The sequence below is a fragment of the Balaenoptera ricei genome, chromosome 11 (genome assembly GCF_028023285.1).
Source record: "Balaenoptera ricei isolate mBalRic1 chromosome 11, mBalRic1.hap2, whole genome shotgun sequence".
Classification (NCBI taxonomy): Eukaryota; Metazoa; Chordata; class Mammalia; order Artiodactyla; family Balaenopteridae; genus Balaenoptera; species Balaenoptera ricei.
In genome coordinates, this window is record NC_082649.1 from 58,795,312 (window position 1) to 58,817,686 (window position 22,375).

Below are 22,375 nucleotides of genomic sequence, written 5' to 3' on the forward strand. Positions count from 1 at the left end.
TAGGAGTCAGGTGTTCAGTGAAGAAATCACAACTAGAGATGTAAATTTAGGTGTCGCTATATAGGGCAGGATGGAACAATCTAGGGAGTGACTATAGACAAAGAAGTCATCTGAGCAATAAGCTTTGAAGCTCGTTAACCAATAGATGTGTGTTGAATACTTAAAGCATACCAGGAGCGTTCTTATCCATCAATTCTTATAGGTGGCACAACATTTTCTAAAGAAGATTGAGGCACAGAGATTCAGAGAAATGATAAGACTTGCACAAGTTCATACCCCCAGTTGATGCTGGAAGTAGAACTCAGGAGCACAACACTATTGCCACTACATCAGGAAACACTTAAGAAGAATATTCATGTACATTATGACCGTAATGATCAACTTGGTCTTGCTTTTCACCTATTCTTTTATTTGGCAGAGGAGTTGTCAATTCTGATTAAAACTCTTAACTCCACCTCTGGTCCCGGGGGTAACAATATTTCATTAATATTCCAGCCCCAGCTGGTCTCTAATTTTAGAGAGCATAATGAGGACACATTAAAAATACAAATTCCAGGCCACCCTATCCAACTTGTTGCCTTTATCCACAAGGATATTTATTTTTTCTGACAAAACCTATTCATTCAGTCCAGGATGATGTCACTGCTCAGAATCAGAGTATTTGTGGGGTTCATAATTGCCTAACTATTCAGCAATTTCAATCTTTATCATGACGTCTGTCAACCAAAGAAATTACAACTCATTTTTGGGTAAATGAAATCAATATCCAGTTATTCAGGTCTTACTTTATTGGTCAAAATGGTGATAACACAATGCTTCCCTCTGGTAATTCACAGTCTCTTTGAGGCTATGACTCTCTGGCTTTAAGAAAAGATGAGGGGGGAGTTTCCTGGTGGCGCAGTGGTTAAGAATCTGTCTGCCAATGCAGGGGACACAGGTTCGAGCCCTGGTCCAGGAAGATCCCACATGCCGCAGAGCAACTAAGCCCATGTGCCACAACTACTGAGCCTGCGCTCTAGAGCCTGTGAGCCACAACTACTAAGCGTGCGTGCCACAACTACTGAAGCCCGTGCACCTAGAGCCCTTGCTCTGCAACAAGAGAAGCCACTGCAATGAGAAGCCCGTGCACCGCAATTAAGAGTAGCACCCACTCGCTGCAACTAGAGGAAGCCTGCACGCAGCAACGAAGACCCAATGCAGCCATAAATAAATAAATAATAAATTCATTAAAAAAAAATAAAGAAAGAAAAATCAGGGACTTCCCTGGTGGTCCAGTGGTTAAGAATCTGCCTTCCAATGCAGGTGACTTGGGTTCAATCCCTGGTCAGGGAACCAAGATCCCACATTCTGCAGGGCAACTAAGCCAGTGCGCCACAACTACTGAGCTCGCAGGCCACAACTAGAGAGAAGCCCATGCACCACAGCAGAGGATCCCACATGCCGCAAGGAAGATCCCACGTGTGGCAACCAAGACCTGATGCAGCCAAAAATAAAACAAACAAATAAATAAAATTTTTTTTAAAAGATCAAAGGATACTTCAAAAGTATAAAAATGAATGGGACGTTACTGCCATACACACACACACACACACACACACACACACACACACACACACAGCTTTCATGGGCATTAAATAATTTAAGCCTCAGAGTAATTTTATGGCTCAATGCTGTCCTTATTTTTATTTATTTTTACTTTTAGTTTTTTTGGCCACGCCATGCAGCTTGTGGGATCTTGGTTCCCAGACCAGGGATTGAACCTGGGCCCTCAGCAGTGAGAGTGTGGAGTCCTAACCACTGGACCGCCAGGGAATTCCAATGCTATCCTTATTTTTAGGTAAGGAAACTAAAGCCTGGATATGTCAAATGATTTGCTTATGGTTGCACAGCTAGTAGTGGACAATTTGAAACTTGGACTGGGTTTTCTGACAGTAGATCCTGTGTTTTTTGTCTACTGCCACACTGCCTCAAACTATAGATTGCATTTCTTCTAAAAGGTGTTGAGTTATAACAAGCTGTCCATAATCCCTTTTTACCTTTTTCAAACTTTATTTTGAAACTTTCAAGCATGCATATACCCTCTAGCTAGATTCAATAATTATTTTGCCATATTCGCTTTTTCTCTCCACACACACATACACATTTTATTTGTTGTTATTTTTAGCCATTTGAAAATATGTTGAAGAGATCATGAGCCTCCAACCCTAAACACTGCAGCATGCATCTCCTAAGAATAAGGACATTCTTCTACAGAAGCAAAATATAACTGTCAGATTTAAGAAATCTAAACAATTGCATATTATCATCAAATGGGCCTACTATTAAATATTACATCCATTCCATATTTAATGTCTCCATTGATCCCCAAATATCTGCTACAGCTTTTTAAAAAAATTCAAAGTTCACTCACTGCATTTGATGGTTGTGTTTCTGAAGAGTCTCTCTTAATCTACAACAGCCGAGCAACTTTTTTCATTTCACTGACTTTTCAAAGAGTCTAGGTCAATTGTCTTATATAGTGTCTCACATTGTACAAATCAAAAATCAGTGAATCTGACTTATTTTCTCATCATATCCCCCTATATTTCCTGTAAATTGGAAGGATGGAAAAGAGGCCTGATTAGATTCAAGTTAAATCTTTGCTTCACTGGTGGTGTTAGAACTTATGCATTACATGCCATCCTTAATTTCTTTTTCTTCTTGTTTTGTATTTTGTGTGTACATTAAAATTTCTCCATAATAAAAAGTAAAAACAAAACATTAAGGCTGGCAGTGGGGGGAATTAGGGGGAGGGATAGGTAAAAGGTATGGACTCTCTTTTTTTTTTTTTTTAAATTTTTTTATTTATTATTTATTTATTATTTTTATTTTTGGCTGTGTTGGGTCTTCGTTTCTGTGCGAGGGCTTTCTCCAGTTGCGGCAAGTGGGGGCCACTCTTCATCGCGGTGCGCGGGCCTCTCACTATCGCGGCCTCTTTTGTTGCGGAGCACAGGCTCCAGACGCGCAGGCTCAGTAGTTGTGGCTCACGGGCCTAGTCGCTCCGCGGCATGTGGAATCTTCCCAGACCAGGGCTCGAACCCGTGTCCCCTGTATTGGCAGGCAGATTCTCAACCACTGCGCCACCAGGGAAGCCCTGGACTCTCTTTTTGAGGTGATGAAAATGTTCTAAAACTGCCTGTGGGGATGGTTGCACATGCATGTGAATATACCAAAAATCATTGAACTGTACATTTTATAAGAATGAAGTATATGGTATGTGAATTATATTTCAATAAAAATGTTAAAAACAAAAGTCAGGAACTCACCTCAGATAACCATTTGTGTGCCTGCCATAGTGCTGAAATGTCCAGGTTTTAATAGAGAGTAAAATACAGATTGAGGAGCCATTTGGAAGACAACCCAGGAGGCAGTGGCCACAGTGTTCAACCTAGGGGGAAATGTGTTCACTTAAGAATAAGGCCAACTCCCCACATTAGCAGGTCAATCCAGACTTGCCCTTCAGTTAAACTGATATCATGGGCTACATTTTGTCCCCCGCAAATTCGTATGTTGAAGTCCTAAATCTCAGGACCTCACAATGTGATTATATTCAGGGATAGAGCCTTTAAAGTGGTAATAAAGGGTAAATGAGATCATTAGGGTACATCCTAGTTCAATACCACTGTATAAGAAGAGGAAATTAGGACATAAACTAACAGAGGGAAGACCATGTAAAGATAGAAGGAGAAGATGCCCATCTACAAGCCCAGGAAAGAGGTTTCAGAAGAAATCAACCCCACTGAAACCTTGATCTCAAACTTTCAGCTCCAAAACTGTGAGAAAATAAATTTCTGTTGGTTAAGCTACACAGTCTGTGGAACTTCGTTATGGCAGCCCAAGCAGACTAACACACCCAACTTCCTTGAGAAGCAACATACTTCCTTGAGAAGCAACCAACTCGTGATTCCCCCAAGAAGAGGAAAAGGGATGTTCCAGAACCTGGAGATGCAGAGCAGGTGGCATGTCAGAAGATGGCTTTACCCTTGATATTAATTATGGGCCAAGACATTATAGCTTCTTGTTTTGGGGAGGGCAGGTAGAGCACAGCTTTAGCTCTGCCTCAATGCAAGATATTCCTGACTCTTATTGGAGCATATTGCTCTGGGCAAATCAGAGGCCCCCAACCAGATGTGCAACTTCTCTAGTTCTTGCAGATTTTTGGGAATTGCCCAGCTGTTCCTGATTCTACAGTTCAAATATCCCACATATCCACTCTCAGTGGAAACCTCAGGGAGCCCCTGAGAAGTGGTGAATTGTCTAGAGTTCTTCTAATGGTTCTCTTTTGAAAATCTTTTAAATAACTCACTATCTCATTATTTCAATGCTGCTCATTAGGACAGATGTTGACAACGGATAGCGTGGTAAGTGCACAGCTTAGCCTGGAGAATACAGTTGCCAGTGGCTTTAATTTTAGCACCATAACAGCTACCATGACCACCTTCTTCATAAATGGCCCCTGTAGTAGGCTGCACATACCTCAAATCCTAAGGGCACCAGTAGTGTGGCTCCCCAGTGAGAGCTTGAGTGTCATCGATTTTTGCTCATTGTTGAGGCAGCCTGACTAGAGGTTTCACTAGTGGCCTTTTTCTGAAATCAGGTCATGCTGATTTGCCAGGGTCCCTACAGGTATGGTGCAATTGCATCATTCTGTTCCCTCCTTCCCTGCGGAGCAACACAGACAGTCTCAGAGAGGGGATATAGCATTTTTCAATCTCACCCAAATGGAAATCAAAGTATAATGTATACAACCTGGTGGATGAGCATGTACCTATGCACCCCGTGGCCCTGAACATGCAGCCGTTGTTACCACTCCTCATTTAATCTTAGAGGAATATATATTGTCCTGTGATTACTCTGTCCTTTCATCTCATTGTACTCAAATCTTGGGTGACTGTTGGCCCTGTCCCTTTCCATCCACAATCCATATGGCAGCAGCTTGGGAAACTTAATATCTTGTAAATGCATCATCCATACACAAGACAATGCAACTGGAAGGGACTTGGGGGAGATGCCTGTTAGATATCATAAAATGCCAACTGTACATACATCTCTAGAAACGTTTAAGTCATTGGACTGCGCCACCTAGGGTGGAAAAACATTATGTTTTCAGTCAGCTGCAAATTCCTAACCAAGAGTCACAGATCAGAAAAGGGGGTGGAACACCAAATATTTCTCTCAAACTGTGTTTTCACGCAAGGTATTCACAGGTCTTGAAAGGGAAAGCGCACCCATCCTACAGGGCATCCACCTGAGCAAAGTACAGGCCGTTGGTCCTGTGCATATATTAGTGGGAGGACTGTCGTGGTTCAGTAAGGAATCAGTCTACAGTGTCCTATCCTGGGTCAAATACCTGTACCACAAGGTACTTGGAGCCAGCTGACATCATAACACCTTCCCATTATCCCCCTTGGGCAAGAGTTTTACAAGGCCCCATCAGGCTAGAACACATCCTAATGTTAGGGATAGGGGGTTTGTTTTTAATTTTCTCTAGAGCAAAAGCCACCCTGTGGGTATTCACAATTTGTCCCTAACACCTAGAGTATCCTTTGTAAGACTCCAAGAGGTCGACAACTTCACAGAAATGTCTTCCAGCATGGGACAGTACTCGTCAACTTGTCGGCACCCAAAATGTCTGGACCTTTCCTACTGGTCTTAGAAGCTGAATTACCAGGGTTTGGGATGCAGAATATAGCTGTGGAATATTTTCTTTGTGTGTAACAGGTAAGAGGGTAAGTGTCCAGCTCCTAACACGTTTACCACCATATTTGGTCACCTGAACTATCTCCTGGGTATAAATTTTGTCTGATTTTTTTTTTTTTTTAATTTTTTGGCTGTGCCGCGCGTCATACAGGATCTTAGTTCCCGGATCAGGGATCGAACCCGTGTCCCCTGCAATGGAAGCGTGGAGTCCTAACCACTGGAGCACCAGGGAAGTCCCAAACTTTGATTTTTAAAAGTAAATTGGGAGCTCTATCACACTGCTTACTGTAATTCTTTACTTGCATTGTGGATTCATGAATGGAGCAGAAGCCATGTGCTATAACTAAAAGCTTTTCTACACTTATTCCAGGAATAATATTTTTCAAAAACGTGTACAAAATAATATAAACTCTGGATGAATGATTTCTTGCCCTCTAAAATCCAAAACAGATTATAACCCAGGTGGGTTTTGCTATGTCAAACAAGAAATAAACTATAACCAAGGCTTTCCCACACACAAATAAGTAGACTTCCTTGTAAGCATAAAGTCTCTGGTGGATGTTTCACACAACTGAATGTTTTCTCACACTTATCTCAGGAATAGTTTCTTTTCTCAGTTTGGAGTTGCCGAGGTAAAATAAAGTCTGAGTTGTGACTGAAGGTTTTTCCACATTCAGTTCTTTTACAACAAAGCTATTTGCAACAGGTAGAGCACATGGAAGGAGCCTCCGCTGTACCCATAAAGTGAAGGCTGAGTGAAAAAGAAAAGAGGGCTCTGGGCGGAAGGTTTGCAACCAGATTAGCAAAATGTCAAGCTGCTCCTTTACTTCTTTACTGCGACACAGCATATTAGTAATATAAATTTATAACTCACCTTCTAGCTCCAAGTCTAAACAGATGATTTTAACAGCATGCAAATAGAATATAAAGCAATTCAAGGAAAACCCACTTTCCCTATCTTGGGGCAAATATTGTTGATTAGTGAGAAAAAGACAAATGAAATATGAGGCTAATAAAAAGTCTCTGCAACTTGAAGCAGTAAAAGGACATATGAAAAAAATATATTCAAGGGACCTCCCTGGTGGTCCAGTGCTTAAGAGTTCGCCTTCCAATGCAGGGGGTGTGGGTTCAATCCCTGGTCGGGGAGCTAAGATCCCACATGCCTCTCAGCCAAAAAACCAAAAGTCATAAAACTGAAGCAATATTGTAACAGATTCAATAAAGACTTTAAAAATGGTCCACATCAAAAAAACAACAACAACAACAACAACAACTTAAAAAAAACCCCAAAACTTGGCAATCATGAAAGGAAAAGTGAAAGGAAACCAAAATGTAAAACATTATGGATGGGGCTTCCCTGGTGGCGCAGTGGTTGGGAGTCCGCCTGCCGGTGCAGGGGACACGGGTTCGAGCCCTGGTCCGGGAAGATCCCATATGCCGCTGAGCAACTAAGCCTATGTGCCACAACTACTGAGCCTGCACTCTAGAGCCCACGAGCCACAACTACTGAAGCCTGCAGGCCTACAGCCCGTGCTCCACAACAAGAAAAGCCACTGCAGTGAAAGGCCTGCGTACTGCAGCGAGGAGTGGCCCCTGCTCACCGCAACTAGAGAAAGCCCGCGCACAGCAAGAAAGACCCAATGCAGCCTAAAAAATAAATAACTAAATAAAATCTATAAAAAAAATTGTGGATGAAACACAGCTCTAACTACATATACAAAAGAGTAAAAGAATTTACAGAATACTAGGTGCAGCTTTATGCCACTCTTTGACAGTCCAGTAGAAAGGATGATTTCCAGATACAGATCACCAAAATTTACACAGAGGTAGAAACTTAAAGAGGGCAGTAATTGAAGAAATCAAAATGTTGCTAAAGATTTATGCTTCTCAGGGCGGGGCAGGACAAAAAAAAAAAAAAAAGACTTGTCCCTCTCAATTCCCTCATCCCCCAAAATGGATCAAGCCCAGTTAATTTTACTGTTCAAAGAATAATTCCCACATTATTCAAACTCTTCCAGAGTAATTAAAGAAAAAAAAATACATTTTGCAAGGCAGGCAAAACCTTATTAGTAAATTCAATTTAGTTCTGTACTTAAAACATCATGAACAAATGGATTTTATTCCAGGAGTGCAAGGAAATTTCATTTATCTAGAAACTTGCTCCCCCTAAAATTACAAAAATAAAGGACATTATCTGTAAAATTACACTCGATTTTTTTTTTAAAAACGTGGTAGAACTTAAAAACCATCATAACAAAAACTCAAAATACAAAACAATAGTAATTATTATAGGGTATAGTATGTGCCAAGCACTGTTTTAAGTGCCTTACACTTATGAACTAATTTAACCCTCACAGCCCTGAGGTAGCTCCATTTTATACATGGAAGAGCTAGACACAAGGAAACTAAATGACTTACTCAGGATCACACACATAAGAAAGTAAGGAGTCAGGATTTGAACTAGAGTACCAGGCACAAAAATCTATTCTCTTAACTACTGTATTATATTGCTGCTTCTAAGAATAGGAATAGGGACTTCCCTGGAGGTCCAGTGTTTTAGACTCTGAGCTTCAGATGCAGGGGATGTGGGTTTGATCCCTGGTCAGGGAACTAAGATGCCGCATGCTGTGTGGAATGGCCAAAACAAACAAAAAAATAGGAAAAGAAGGAAACTTCCTAAACACAATAGAAAATTTATCAGAAACCAACAATGAAATAACAATAGTGAGACTTCCAGGGGTACATGTAGAAGATATCAATGAGGGCTTTATATGAGATATCCTATGAAGAGAGGTCACCTCTATCTTTAGAAGCTTCTAGTCTGGTGGGGGATGGGGGGAGGGGAGATTGGTCCAATTTAAGGATGATTCAATTACAGAGCTGAGTTTTCAAAAGGTATTTATTAAACAACTACCATATGAAAATTATTATCTATATACTAAAAGAAACAGATCCTCAAAGAGCCTATAATAAGTTGGTATGAACACATATGCATTAAATTGAGAATAATTTACAACACAATTTAACAACAGTTGTACACATAGCACCAGCTAACTCAAAGCACTGAGGTCCAACGAATAGCAGATTAAGATGAATGAAGACGTATTTGAAGAAGAAAGTCTTTCAGAGATAAGTTGGATCTGGCAGGTTCTGAGGGACACAGATTAGCAAAAGAAAAGAAAAAAGATTTTCTAGACAGGGAACATAAGTGATGAGGGACTATATTAGAGTAGAAGTTCAAAAAGTAGATAAGGAGGGCCACAGCCAAGAGAAGGAAAGAATGAATCAGTACCTTGGAGAACGACTTTATGTAAATGGTAAAATGGAGAAAGTGGAACAGAATAAGGAAATATCTCTGTCCTTGAGAAGTACACATTCTGATTTTGGGATGCCTAAGTAAGAAATGAGATAGATTTTTAAACAGATGAAAAAAAAGCAAGAAGGAAAGAAATCTACAAGTACATGAAATGTGTAGTCCTTAGTGGGGAAGGACCGTACTGTTACTCCCACTCTCCCACCTTTGTGACCACCAGAGAACATTTAGGGAATGATCCAATTTGATTAGTGGTTCCAAGAGGAGACCAGGGTGAGCATACTTCTTATATCGAAACCTTAACTCAGAGCTCCTTGCTGTCTTAGAGAATCACGTCTTAAAAAACAGACCGAGCCAGACCTGAGTGCTTTTCTCCAGTGTGAGTTCGCTGGTGGTGATTGAAAGTAGAACGCTGACTGAAGGCTTTCCCACACTCAATACATTCATAGGGTTTCTCTCCAGTGTGAACTCTCTGATGCACAATGAGCTGTGAGCTGTCACTAAAAGCCTTCTCACAATCTTTGCACTTATAGGGTTTCTCCCCAGTATGAGTTCTCTGATGTACCATAAGACTGGAGCTGTAACTGAAGACCTTCCCACATTCATTACATTCATAAGGTTTCTCACCAGTGTGAATTCTCTGGTGTATGATAAGATGTGAGTTTTGATTGAAGGATTTTCCACACTCTTTGCATTTATAGGGCTTTTCACCAGTGTGAAGTCTCTGATGTCGAATGAGACATTTACTCAGACTGAATGCCTTACCACACTCACTACATTCAAAAGGTTTTTCTCCAGTATGAATTCGCTCATGGTCAACAAGTTGAGAGTTCTGATTGAAGGCTTTCCCACACTCACTGCATTTGAATGGTTTTTCCCCAGTGTGGAGGCTCTGATGTCGAATAAGACATTTACTTCGACTGAAGGCCTTGCCACATTCATTACACTCATAAGGCTTCTCCCCAGTGTGGATTCTCTGATGGTCAATAAGATTTCTGTTGGAAGAGAAAGCTTTCCCACACTCATTACACTTGTAAGGTTTCTCACCACCGTGAAGTACCTGATGATGGACAAGGCTTTTACTCCGAATGAAGGCCTCCCCACACTCATTGCATTCATAGGGTTTCTCCCCAGTATGGGTTCTCTGGTGGTCAATGAGTAGGGAACTCTGAGTGAAAGCTTTTGCACATTCGTTACATTTATATGATTTCTCCCCATTATGGAGTCTCTGGTGTTGAATGAGATGGGAGCTGTGGCGATAGGTCTTTCCACAATCACTGCATTCATAGGGCTTTTCCCCTGTGTGGATTCTGAGATGGACTATGAGCTGAGAGGTCTGCCTGAAGGTCTTGCCACACTCATTGCACTCATAGGGTTTCTCTCCAGTGTGGATTCTCTGATGCCCAATGAGGTGAGAACTCCGATTAAAAGCTTTGCCACATTCATCACAGTGATAGAATTTCTGTCCCTTCAGAATTCCCTGATGTTCTGCAGGACTTGAGGACAGATCTGGATGTTCCTCAAGTTCCTTATATTCATCACATTCATCTTTTGTGCATTTATTTTTATCCTCCTGTGTTATTTCCAAGAAATCACTCTTCAGTCTGCTCCTTTGTTCACCTGAGGGTTGAACTTCTAGCTTCTCTAAAGCCTCTTCACAGGCATCTCCAGCTTCTGGTCCTCCAGGAATCACTCCATAGAGTATTCCTGAGGTCCTATCAGATGACTCCGATTCTTCAGAAATTTCCTGCTTTGGAGGCAACTCTGAACTCTCCATCCTGTTCTCACCTGCTGCCAAAAGAAAAAAGAAAACAACTGTTACTCACTCTTACCCTACTGAGGAAATGAACTATCAGGAGCCTATGTACCTAAAAAAAAATTCATATTATGGGTAAGGAATGAGGAGACTCATTGAGAACAGGAGAGAAAATGAAAAAACAGCTCAAATTTCTCTTCATGGACAGAAAAACAATGAGGGGAAGCTGGTCAGTGGAGGAAGGCAGAAGAAGAGCTATCAGGACAGAGGGATGCTGAGCCAGCACAGCCACGTGAACAGGCCAGTTGAAAGGCAAGAGACGAGTCTGTAAAGCATGGTGTGATCTTCCAGAAGTCACTTAGATGTGACGTCTCCTTAGTAAAATGATGAACCCTAAGGTCCTTTCCAACCATGACATTGTACGGTTCCACAGTTCTCAGCAAAGATGTTGGGGAGAGAGACTGGTGGCAAATACCTCAAATCGAATATGAGAAACAATGTGGGCAAACCTGAGAGTAGAAGGGAAATTTATATTATGAGGATATGATTAGGAAAAAGTGTATATAAAGGAGTGATTCTGGTATAACAGGACAGTGACAATATTTGGAGAAGCCATGGGTAGAGAAATACTGGGGAAAAGTATTGAAGGGGAAAGCAAAGCTATAACATTGGGCACCCCTTAGTCCCTGGAGCACTGGACTGGTAAGTACAATACTGCACTCCTATAAAAACTAGGAATGGGGCTTCCCCGGTGGCGCAGTGGTTAAGAATCCGCCTGCCAATGCAGCGGACACAGGTTCGAGCCCTGGTCCGGGAAGATCCCACATGCCGTGGAGCAGCTAAGCCCGTGTGCCACAACTACTGAAGCCCGCGCACCTAGAGCCCGTGCTCCGTAACAAGAGAAGTCATCGCAATGAGAAGCCCGTGAACCACAACAAAGAGTAGCCCCCCCAAGCCGCAACTAGAGGAAGCCCGTGCGCAGCAACTAAGACCCAACACAGCCAAAAATAAATAAATAAATAAATAAATAAATAAAACTAATGGGGGACTTCCTTGGCAGTCCAGTGCTTAAGACTTCGCCTTCCAATGCAGGGGGTGTGGGTTTGATCCCTGGTTGGGGAGCTAAGATCCCACATGCCTCTAGGACAAAAAACCAAAACATAAAACAGAAGCAATATTGTAATAAATTCAATAAAGACTTTCAAAATGGTCCACATCAAAAAAAACCCCAAAAAACTAAGAATCGCATCAATAACTTGAAATATAAATCAAACATGTTTTTGGTATCTAGATAATCAGGAATCATAAGGAAAGTGAGCAGTCGAATATTTGCTTTTAAATTCTAGGATTTTTCAGTACAAAATCTGGGAGAAGGCAGAGCAATTATGGTTATAGCTTAACCTAAAAATGTTGGTTCCTTTCAATGACATCTACATCAGGGCTATAAACCTTCATGCTAATTTAGTGTGTGCAAGTTGTAGATGTCTGAATCTCTCACTTCTGAGCCCACCCTCTCCAGAGTAGGCTACTGTCCTACACCAGTCAACCCCAGAACCTGTCCTGACAACAGCTCCTTCCAGGAAGCAGCCCTGCCCCAGTCTTTCTGAAGGGGAAGCTGAGGCAACCATGCTTTGTGCCAAACAACCCAGCTCATCTCATGATGGACAACAGGTGACTGGAACAGGGCCAAGCACTAGACGCAAGTGTAGCTTATCTGTAGATTAATCATCCGCCTCTGTGCAGCCAGGACCAAAGTTCTGCTCAAACAAAGATGATATTTAATGGCTGAACCACCCTTGGAGTTCCTCTCTACATAAATTCTGAACTGAAGGTAGGACAAGATGAAGGAAATTACAAGTAGAAGCCGAAGCTGAAATGATGCATGGAGAGAAGGCAAGCCATCGGGAGCCAAAGCAAGCAGAACGTGTGAGGAAACAGAAAGTCTAACTAAAAAGGAGCTCTGACAGGGACAAAAGCTTCAGAGTGAAGAGAATGGGTATCAGTGGGAGGAGAAAACAGATACACAGAGCACAGCTGTCTTACGACACTGCTGTAAAAATCCTTTCACCTTTGCTGCTGTGGCTCCCAGGCTCCCAGGTCCCTACAAGGCTTTGTTTCCTGAAGTCTGGTCTAGCTGGTCAGTTTGTTCTAGGTTTCCATTCTTTTAGCCTTATTCTAAGTAACTTAGCTCATTGCTTACAATAACTGAGTGGCTTTCTATTCCTTCCAACTACAAACTCTAACTAAACCAGCCCAGCTCAATTAATAAGAAAGTAAAAAGAATATTAATAACTGATAAAGTGGATGATGATGTAGAAGGGTTCATTAAACTATTCTCTCCACTTTGTCTCTTTATATTTTCATAATAAAAAGTTAAAAAAAGAAAAAGAATATAGCAAAGAATATATAAAGAAGGCAGACACTAAGTTACTGGGTAACAGGGTCATTACCCAATGAAGCCAGGCTGCAGCAATTTTCTGGCATGATGTTCCGGTACAGGGCTGCTTTCTGGCTGAGTGCCGGACCTTTCCACTTCTTCTGAGTATAGTCCACAGACAGGAACTTGAACTCTGCAGCCTCCTGGAATGACAAGCTTCTATTGCTCAGGGACATTCCCAGCCTGGAAAGCAGTCATTAGGGGCACCAAGAGCACAGGGTCGGGGAACCTGGTGGTAAAATGGGCAGGAGGCGGGGAGGGAAGGAATCTGGGAAAGACAGATTAAAAGGACAAGTCCAGGTTATTCCCTGGTGGTCCAGTGGTTAAGACTAGTGCTTTCACTGCCATGGGCCCGGGTTCGATCCCTGATTGGGGAACTATTATAAGATCCCACAAGCCGTGGGGTGCGGCCAAAAAAAAAAAAAAAAAAAAAAGGACAAATCTAGGACAGGACCAGCTCCAGGGGAAGCCACAGGAGCAGACTCAGAATGGGCCAGAGGCCCGGAGATGAGCTCTAGCTATTCCTGGGCCACAGACTTGGAACTCAGGAAGCTCACCTGGGGCCTGACCATCCGGAGCACAGTTGCCACTGCTTGGTCTCCTACGTTCCCCACTTGGGGAAGGGCAGGCACTGGGGAAGCATGCCGAGCTGAGGGAGGAAAGAAAGCTCTGAGTGGGACCAGCCCTGCTCTTGGCTCCAATGAGGTCTGTATCCCAGCAAGTGGATTCAAGAGAACCCAGGTGGCTCCACACACATGGACCCTCATCCCTGTTCCATAAAGGCGTTATCCTTTGTGAGCTGTGAACTTTTCCTGGAGGCACAGAAGGTCCCTGTTCAAACCGAACTGGCGGCTCCTTCCAGCCCTCTCTCTGCCACTCTCAGAAGGAAGCTACATTTCTGACCACCTTCTCTCTCCCATGGCTTCCCCAGCAGCAGCCTGCCTGGTCTCCCCCTCACCTCTCTGCCCCTCATTCCCTGGCTTCTCTTCCTTCACCTGCCCTCTCACCACGGACACTGCAGGCGTTCAGGCCTCAGAGCTTCCCCTTTCCCTCTCTCAGAGATCTCACGACTCCCATTCTCTGCTCTTAAGCTGTCAGTTCTCTCTGAGACCCCTATCACAAGCCTCCAGTTGCCTATTGGACATTTCACTTGGGTGTCCCACAACACCTGAAATTCAGTGTCTAAAGTGCATGTTTCCATCTTCCTTTCCTGACTTCCCAAGTTTTCTCAGTGATTCCAAACATCAGCCAAAACCCGCTAATTCTCCCTCCTCTCCATTGCCCCATGGATTCTTTGTTCAAATGTGTGTCACATCTATCACTTTCCATTCCACTCAGGCAATTCCTGCCTCACATCTGTTCTCCTACACTAGCCTCCTAGTGAGGCTCCTGGTCACTGGTCTCCACACTCAACCCACAGTGCTCATGAACCACAGTAATCCTTCTGAAATACTGTTTCTAATGCTTCAATCCCCTGCCCCCAAAATCTTCCTGGCCTCCATCCAAAGGCCCTGCACAAGCAGACCCCAGGCTCCCAAATAAGTCCTTCCTGACCCGACCTCAATGGGGTCCAAGGAACTCCCACTTAGCGAGTGTCTTTGCTCCAGCCCTCCATGATCTCGCTCACCGCTTACAATGTCCACACGGCTCATTCGTGACGGCATCAAATGCCTGCGGACAGATATCACTCACATGTATCTTATGAGGTTGCCTCTTCTTGCACTTAGGACTGACTCTCTGCCTACTAGATAACAAGCTCTTTGGAAGCAGTGCCGGTGTACTACATCTCTCTGGTCCTCAACAGTGCCTTTGCCATGAAACGTGCTTGACAAAAATGTGCTAAATACACGAATGATTGGAGAATAAGCAAAAGGAACAAACAAAGTCACTAGGGAAGGAAGACACAGGGCAGGGCAATAAGGGACTCCAGTGGGGTGGGAGATGGGGAGATGAAGGAAAGGAGACTCCGAAAGAGAGAAAGGAGGAATGACTTAAGGCCAAAGCGGGGGAGGTGAGTACCAGAGTGCCCACTGGGGAGGCGGTGGTGTGCCCCAGGGTCACCAGGAGGCTCCAGGTGGGCTGCGGGTGCCGAACCCTCACTGAGGAGTGAGGTAGGAGGAGATTCCTCTGTTGCACCCAAGGCTGTCATCTCCTCTGAATGCATTTCCTGTTCCTGTGCCAGAGCTGAAACCTAGAGACAAGGAAATAAAATTGGGTCCAAAAGAGCATCCTTGAAGGTACAGAACCCAAAACCTCTAAGAAGCACCCCCAGGAGAGGAAGCCAGGGAAAGAAGAGCCAGAGGGTCCTTCTAGCCCCACCAGTACAGCCAACTGGGGCAAAAATGTCAAAGCAGGATCTACAGCTTACAATCCTATTTGCCATCCCTCTGTTGACCCTTTTGGTAGGAGCTTCAAGACCAGATTATATAACCATTTCCACTCTGTGTCAGTGCTTCAGACACACATTTGCTTATGAAGAACCCCCTGGAAAAAGGAGTCAGGAAAGTAATTCAGTACACTCCCTAGGGCCTCAGCCTACAGAACAGATCAATCAGAAGTACCAAGGAGTAAAAAGTGACAGGTGTATGTACCTGTATGTGCACAAATAATGCTACAGAGGCTGACAGCTGGAGCAATACCCCAGAACAGCAGCTGACAAACCTCAGCTTTTCCAACTTCTCTCAGCAAAAGTGTCTCCTCTTCAGAGAAGCCATCCCTGACCACACTGACAAAGCAAGGATAGTCACACTCTCTCAAATTACCTGGTTGTATTTTCTATAGCGTACATTAGTCTTTAAATTATCTTATTTATACCTTTATTGTCTATTTCTCTGCCAATGAAGTATAAGCGTTTTGAGGGTGAGCACTGTGCCTTGGTCACTAGCTCCTAGAACAACGCTTAGCCCAATGGTGGTGTTCAATTAATATTTGCTGACTGACTTCCTCTCGATATTTTGCTAAGAGTTATCTGCAAACTTGGTTTTCAGTATGTACTACCTCTCCCCCAAAATCTATACAAAAAGTCAAATAGAAAAAAAAAATTAAAAAAAAAAGTCAAATAGGATCACATAACACCAATCTTTAGAGACCTCGAGAATATCTCAGAACATAGACCTTTTATTTTCTAACCCTTGCTTGTTGTCATCAAATCAGTTCCTCAAAATCTCATGGTTACTACTTGTACCAGCACTTGGAGCAGAAAACCTAAAACATTATCTAAATAAATCACTTTTTAAAAATTGAAATATAGTTGATTTACAATGTTGTGTTAGTTTCAGGTATACAGCAAAGTGATTCAGTTATACATACACATATATTCATTCTTTTCCAGATTCTTTTCCCTTGTAGGTTATTAAAGAATACTGAGCAGAGTTCCCTGTCCTATACAGTAGGTCCTTGTTGATTATCTTAAATAAATCACATTTATAAGCTCACTCACTCTGGCATGTACATAGCACAGCATAAGGTGAAAATAACTTCTCCTTCAACAAAACACATGGATTTGCCCTACTGGGTTACATCTGCTGAGAAGTTAAGGGGCTCTCTCCTTTAGTGTATAGCTCTCCAATGGAATGGTAGGTCCAAGAGGCTCCCTGCAGTCCAGGGTTCCCCAGCTCTCCCCTGGATGGTTCTTATAAATGGGACTTAGAGCTCTTAAATACAGCAGCTGTGGGTACTGGCAGAAGATAGAACTTAACTGCACTGTGATAACACAACCTTGTAATTCACTGACAATGAAATCCTGATAAAGTTCCTATTCATTACCTAGGACTCATAAGTGTCCTCTCCTCGCAGGCCATGAAAACCCCATTCCAATTTTCATTCCAAGATGGCATTCCACAGCAAGACATTAGGGAAAAGGTAGTGGCTTAGAATCTAGGGAGCTGGAAAATCCTGGTTCCCACACACACGGACAAAGGGACTGCTTACTAGCTCTGTCATCTTAGATGAGTCAGTTAACTTCTCTGCGCTTGCATCGCTTGTCAAACGGAGATAATGATTACTATTTGCATACCTTGTAAGCCTGCTAGGAGCTCAAATTAAAAAAGATATAAAAGCATTCTGTAAATTCTGCAGCTCAGTAGGGATGCCTCTACCGCTCTCTCCAGCCCCAATGTGCACACATGTGCATGCTCACTCCTGCTGATCAGAATGACATTCCTTAATCTCCTCCTGGCAAACTCCCATGAAAAAGCCTGTTTTTTCATTTAGTCATAAAAACATTTTCTGAATCCAGGCTAGGTGAGATAGTCCTGTTCTCATGTCCTTATGTCAGAAAACTTAAGCTGATGACAATGGCAGAGTAAGAAATGGAGTCCAAAGATCCCACTTCTAGGCTAGAGCCATGAGTGTTCAGCTGCCCTGACTGTCAACTGTTAGTCACTCTCTTGGGTGTGTGACTCAGTCACCTTTCTTCTGAGGCTCGCTGGATAAAAGACAGTTTTAATGGAGGCTACATTCTCTTCTGCTTAAGCAAAAAGAAAGCGGGAGATAGGGAAATTTTCCTTCTACCCTCCTCACTAAATAGCATTCTAAACATTTCCTCAACCACTTGTCCTTGACTATGGTTGGAGCTAGCTGCTCTCTAGACCCTACTGATAGTTGATTTACCCCTGTGTTTACTTGTTTAAACAAGGAAATAACGACTGACAATGGATCTGATACGGTCAGAGGGTACTGGCTATTACTCCTGGAAAAACTCTAGCCCTAGGACTCCAATCAATTGGAATTCATTCCCTAGGCCTAGATATGTAATCATTTTTGAAAAAGCGCTGAATAAAAATGATGTACTGGGTACTAAGGAAATTTCACTGGTACTGGTTTTCCCTGGTAAAGCACAAAGGAGGAAAAGTAGAGGGGACCCTAATCCATCCTGCTCAGTTACAAGGGAGCAATTGGAGACTCATCAGGAAGAACTGACTCATCCACTGTGTGATGGTCCTTTGATGTCAATTTAGCTCTAATCTAGGTGTTGCTGTGATGGTATGGTGTACAAGTGATTAAAATTCATAATCGGTTTAAGTAGGGGAGGTTATCTTAGATAATCTGCATAGGCCTGATTCAATCAGTTGCAAGGCCTTAAAATCAGAACTGAAGGTTCCATGAAGAAGGAATTCTCTTTGTGGACAGCAGCTTCAGCCTATGCCTGAGAGTTCTAGCCTGAACTTTCTGACGGCCTACCTTACAGATTTCTGACTTGACTTGTCAACTCCCACAATGACATGTCACTTTCTAGCAATATATATATGTACGTACATATATAATTTCCTCCTGGTTTTGCTTCTGTGGCTGAACCCTGACTAATACACATAGTCACTGAACTAGTTAGCTCTCTGATCCTAGAAGCCAGATTTCCCACTGTTATGACACTGCTGACTCTCCAACTTTTCCTTTTATTTGAGTTACCCTGGCTTAAAATTTGAGAGAACCCCAGAAAGTAGGGAAAATCAAAAATAGAATTAAAGAAACGAAAAGATCCCCGTTGGGTTTGGAAAGCTAGAAAAGAACAAAATGATGATGAGGCCCAGAACTGTTACATCTCATAAGGAACCTAAAAGGCAGGAAAACAGCACAGTAACTTGGAGAAGTCCGAGGAAGTAATGAGAACTTCTCAAATGAGGGCCCATGTTATCAGCATACCCTAAGGGCTACTTCTCCCTGACATGCTTCCCTGTTCTAACCAGTGTGCAGATCCTCTGCGTGTCAGGAGCACTGTGTGCAGCTCCAGGCTGCAGCTAGGTTCACGACACAGTACTTCACAAAGTAACTCAGAGCGTGGCTGGGATCTGCATTTTTGCTTAAGGCTAGGAGCACAAAACTCTTTCTCCTTTATACATGGCACTGGCTCAGGAGTCCCAAAGGCAAACCAGCTTAGAGCCTAGGGAATGGAGAATGTCTATTCTCAGGCTACCCCAAGCAGTATAGAATGGTTCCAGATGCCATTCTAGACTCGGCCACTCACCTCTCCTGGTCCACTAACGTGTCTCTGGAAATCCTCCACTACAGCCACAGCCTCCTCGCCACTCTCAGGGTGATGCAGCTGCACCCAGGTCCGCAGTTCCCCTGGCAGGATGCTCAGGAACTGCTCCAGGACCAGCAGCTCCAGGATCTGCTCCTTGGTGTGCACCTCCGGCATCAGCCACCAGCGGCAGAGCTCCCGGAGCCGGCTCAGTGCCTCCTGCGGCCCAGACATCTCGTGATAACATAACTGCCTGAAGTGCAGCCGGAAAATTTCACAGACAGGAGGGTGATTCTTTTGGAGACTGCAGCCCTGCCCCCAGCTCTGGCTCTCTGGCTCCTGTTTCACGGTCAAGCGTCCCTCCTGCCTCTGGAGAACAGCACCCCTGGGGATGAGGCCTGAAGTTCCTCTGCCTTGGGCGGCCATCGTGACACCAAAGAGAAGCTTGTTTCAGTTGTGGTTTGTCCGATTAAAATGATGGTCTGTAATTCAGGTCTCAGAAGCTGTTGTCAGAGTTGAGGATGTGGGGTGATGGGAACGTCACCTACAGAAACATCAGGAGAGAAATCAGAGTCCCCAGAGTGCTCAGCCCCAGGTGGATGACAGACCGTCCACAGTTAAAAAGCAAAGCTCTAGAAAAAAGAAAAAAAGAGCACAACCAGGGCAGTCTCTCTAAGCATCTCTCCAAGTGACTTCCTTAAAGTTTCAGTGGCTCCCATCACCTACAGGATAAAACCTAAATGTCTACGCCTAGCGTCCTCAACCTGGCCTGAGGCCTCTGTCCTAGCCACACCCCCTACCACTTTCCCCAGGTACCCACCAGGCTAGAAAGACTGCAATGATCTCCTAATGTGGGATATGCAAGATAATCCAAAAGGTGGATAAAGAAATACTAAGGTGTTATTTAACTATTTAGTGGATGTTTTATAATGTGCACTGAAATTTGTACAGCAGTACATACCTTTAACTCACAAATAAACCTATGTTGGAAACGCATGCTCAAAACTCTTCTACTCTACTCTTTTGTAATAGAGATGCACAATAAAGAAAGTTAGCGACTAAAGCTCTGAAGACACAGCTAGAAGCCACACATACACCTTCTCTGGATTTTTCTGCTTCTGAAACTTTTGACAAACACCTACTCACCTGTCAAGACCCAGAACAAATGCTATTTTTCTCTTGAAGGCATTCCTGATTGCCTCATGCAGGAAGGGGAGCTGGTCACCTCCCTCTCGGTACTTGTCAGTGTAACATTGTATTTTAACTAATTTATGCACAACTCATCACTCACACCCTCCAAACTGCTGGATGGCCACAAAAGAAAAGGAACCCAATGGAGTAAGAAATGCCAGACCCTTTTTACTCAACCCGCTTCCCCTAGAAAGCCTTGCTGATCTCTCCAGGCTTAAGTGTGGTTACTGCCTCAGTGAACCCACAGTACCTTTTTCATTCAAACCTCTGCTAGAGCACTTCTCACACTGTGTTTGGGACTTACACGACTGCCTCCTCCACTTTACGGGAGGACTCAAAGGGCAGAGCTGGTTCCCAGTCATCTTTGTACGTGTGTGTGTACTTGGCATACAGAGGCACATACATATCTGGGAAGTGAATGAATGATACTGAAGTTGGGGGTGGGGGCGACTTTTATCCAGTTTACATACTGTAAAACCCTGAAAATGAGCACCTTAGTGGTAACTAGGGCATCTGTGCTATGCTTCCAATTCACCATGCATCTTGGTACCTTGGGTAAGCTACTCTCTCCAGGGCTGAATTTCTCTAAAAAGACAGACTTAAAAATCTGTGACTCTGCTCTGAGATACATAGAAAGTTCAGGCCATTTTCCTACTTCCCTTACTGCTCCGAATGCTCAGCCCCTCATCTCATCTGGATTTTTGGCTCTCCAAGCTATACTTCACGTCTGAAATTCTGACTGGGTCTGACCCACTTCTGACGCTTCGTACTGTCTTCCAGCGCAAGGCTGGGAAAACGTCTATCTATATTTCGCGTTCGACCAGGCTTCTGCGGCGCCGCTCACCTGGCCACGTCTGCCCTGCTCATCGCTGTACCCGCAGGTGCTGGGCTCTGTGCCAGGCACGGCTGGTCAGGGCACTGGGACAAAGAGGCGGCTCTACATCTAGCGGCTTCTGAGCGTCACGGGGACCGCGCCGCCAGCCGCGGGGGCGCAGAGTGGGTCGGGCCGGCGTAGCCGACCTGGGCTGTGGGCGGCCGCAGCTCCAGCCTAGCGGCCCCGGGCCCCGGCAACGCTTCGCTCCCCGCCCCGGGCCCGCTCACCAGGGCACCGCGCCCGCGACCCCCGAACACCAGACGCCGCCGCAGCCGGTATAAACGAAAACAATGGCCGGGCCGGAAACGAGAGAGGCCCCACTTCCGGCCTCTCCAGGATCCCGGAAGTCTCGGTTGAGAAAGTGGGCGCCCGCGCCCCTGCGCCCCCGCAGCCACACAGCTGGTGACACCTTGGGCGCGGAGGCCACCCCCTCCGGACCTGGCTGGGGCACAGCGGCGGCAGCGGGGAGGGGGGTCTCAACTGAGGCCTCAGGCTGCACACGTGCTGCTCTCAGACCATTCTAGGTCTGGGCGACCCTGCCGCACCCCAGCTTTGCCCCTTACCCTCCTGGTGGCCTTGGGAAAGAAAACCTAACCTCTGAGCCTGTTTTTTCATCTGAAAAATGCAGAGCACAGCGTGCACCTGACAGGGCTGTGAGAGCTGAAAGGGGTAACATAAGGACACTACACAGCAAAAGACCTGACATATCCTGAGCATGCAGTCAGATATTATTATACTGTTTGTGACGCCCAGGGCATTTTCACCCAATGTGAGTCTTAATGAAATAAGCAACAGGCATCTCCGTCTTACTAAAGAAGAAATGAGCCCAGAGATTGTGATATTTTGGCCAGCAGGTGTGGTTAATCTTTCCTAAAACAGAACAAGCACTCTGGTGTCCAAGGAGAGGCCCCCTAGGGAGGGCCAAGGAGCTGATAAAAAGTGGGAAGTTATGGGGACAACATAATCTAGATGCAATTGTCTAGTCTAATATCTGGGAGGCAGGTGTTACCCAGGTGGACTTCACCTGGAAGAATGGTTTGCATACAGAAGCATGTGAACAGGTCCCTGCTGCTAACATGATTGAGGAGGCTCTGAAGGCACAACCT

The 22,375-nt window shown here is 44.3% G+C and overlaps 1 protein-coding gene across 6 annotated transcripts in view; it reads right to left on the reverse strand.

Annotated features, from left to right (window-relative positions):
• The window catches only part of LOC132374868 (zinc finger protein 660), a 33,409-nt gene extending 11,863 nt beyond the window's left edge, over nucleotides 1-21,546 (reverse strand). The window contains exons 1-6 of one of the 6 annotated variants that reach the window (XM_059939246.1): nucleotides 21,240-21,488; nucleotides 19,208-19,748; nucleotides 15,265-15,436; nucleotides 13,803-13,894; nucleotides 13,259-13,388; nucleotides 9,421-10,843 (exon numbers count right to left, since the gene is read on the reverse strand). In XM_059939246.1, coding sequence (XP_059795229.1) covers nucleotides 9,421-10,843; nucleotides 13,259-13,388; nucleotides 13,803-13,894; nucleotides 15,265-15,436; nucleotides 19,208-19,630 — 2,240 coding nt within the window. In that variant the 5' untranslated portion in view covers nucleotides 19,631-19,748; nucleotides 21,240-21,488. The other 5 variants (XM_059939240.1, XM_059939241.1, XM_059939242.1 and 2 more) reach the window with 5 other exon arrangements.
• Between the last annotated feature and the right edge of the window lie 829 nt (nucleotides 21,547-22,375).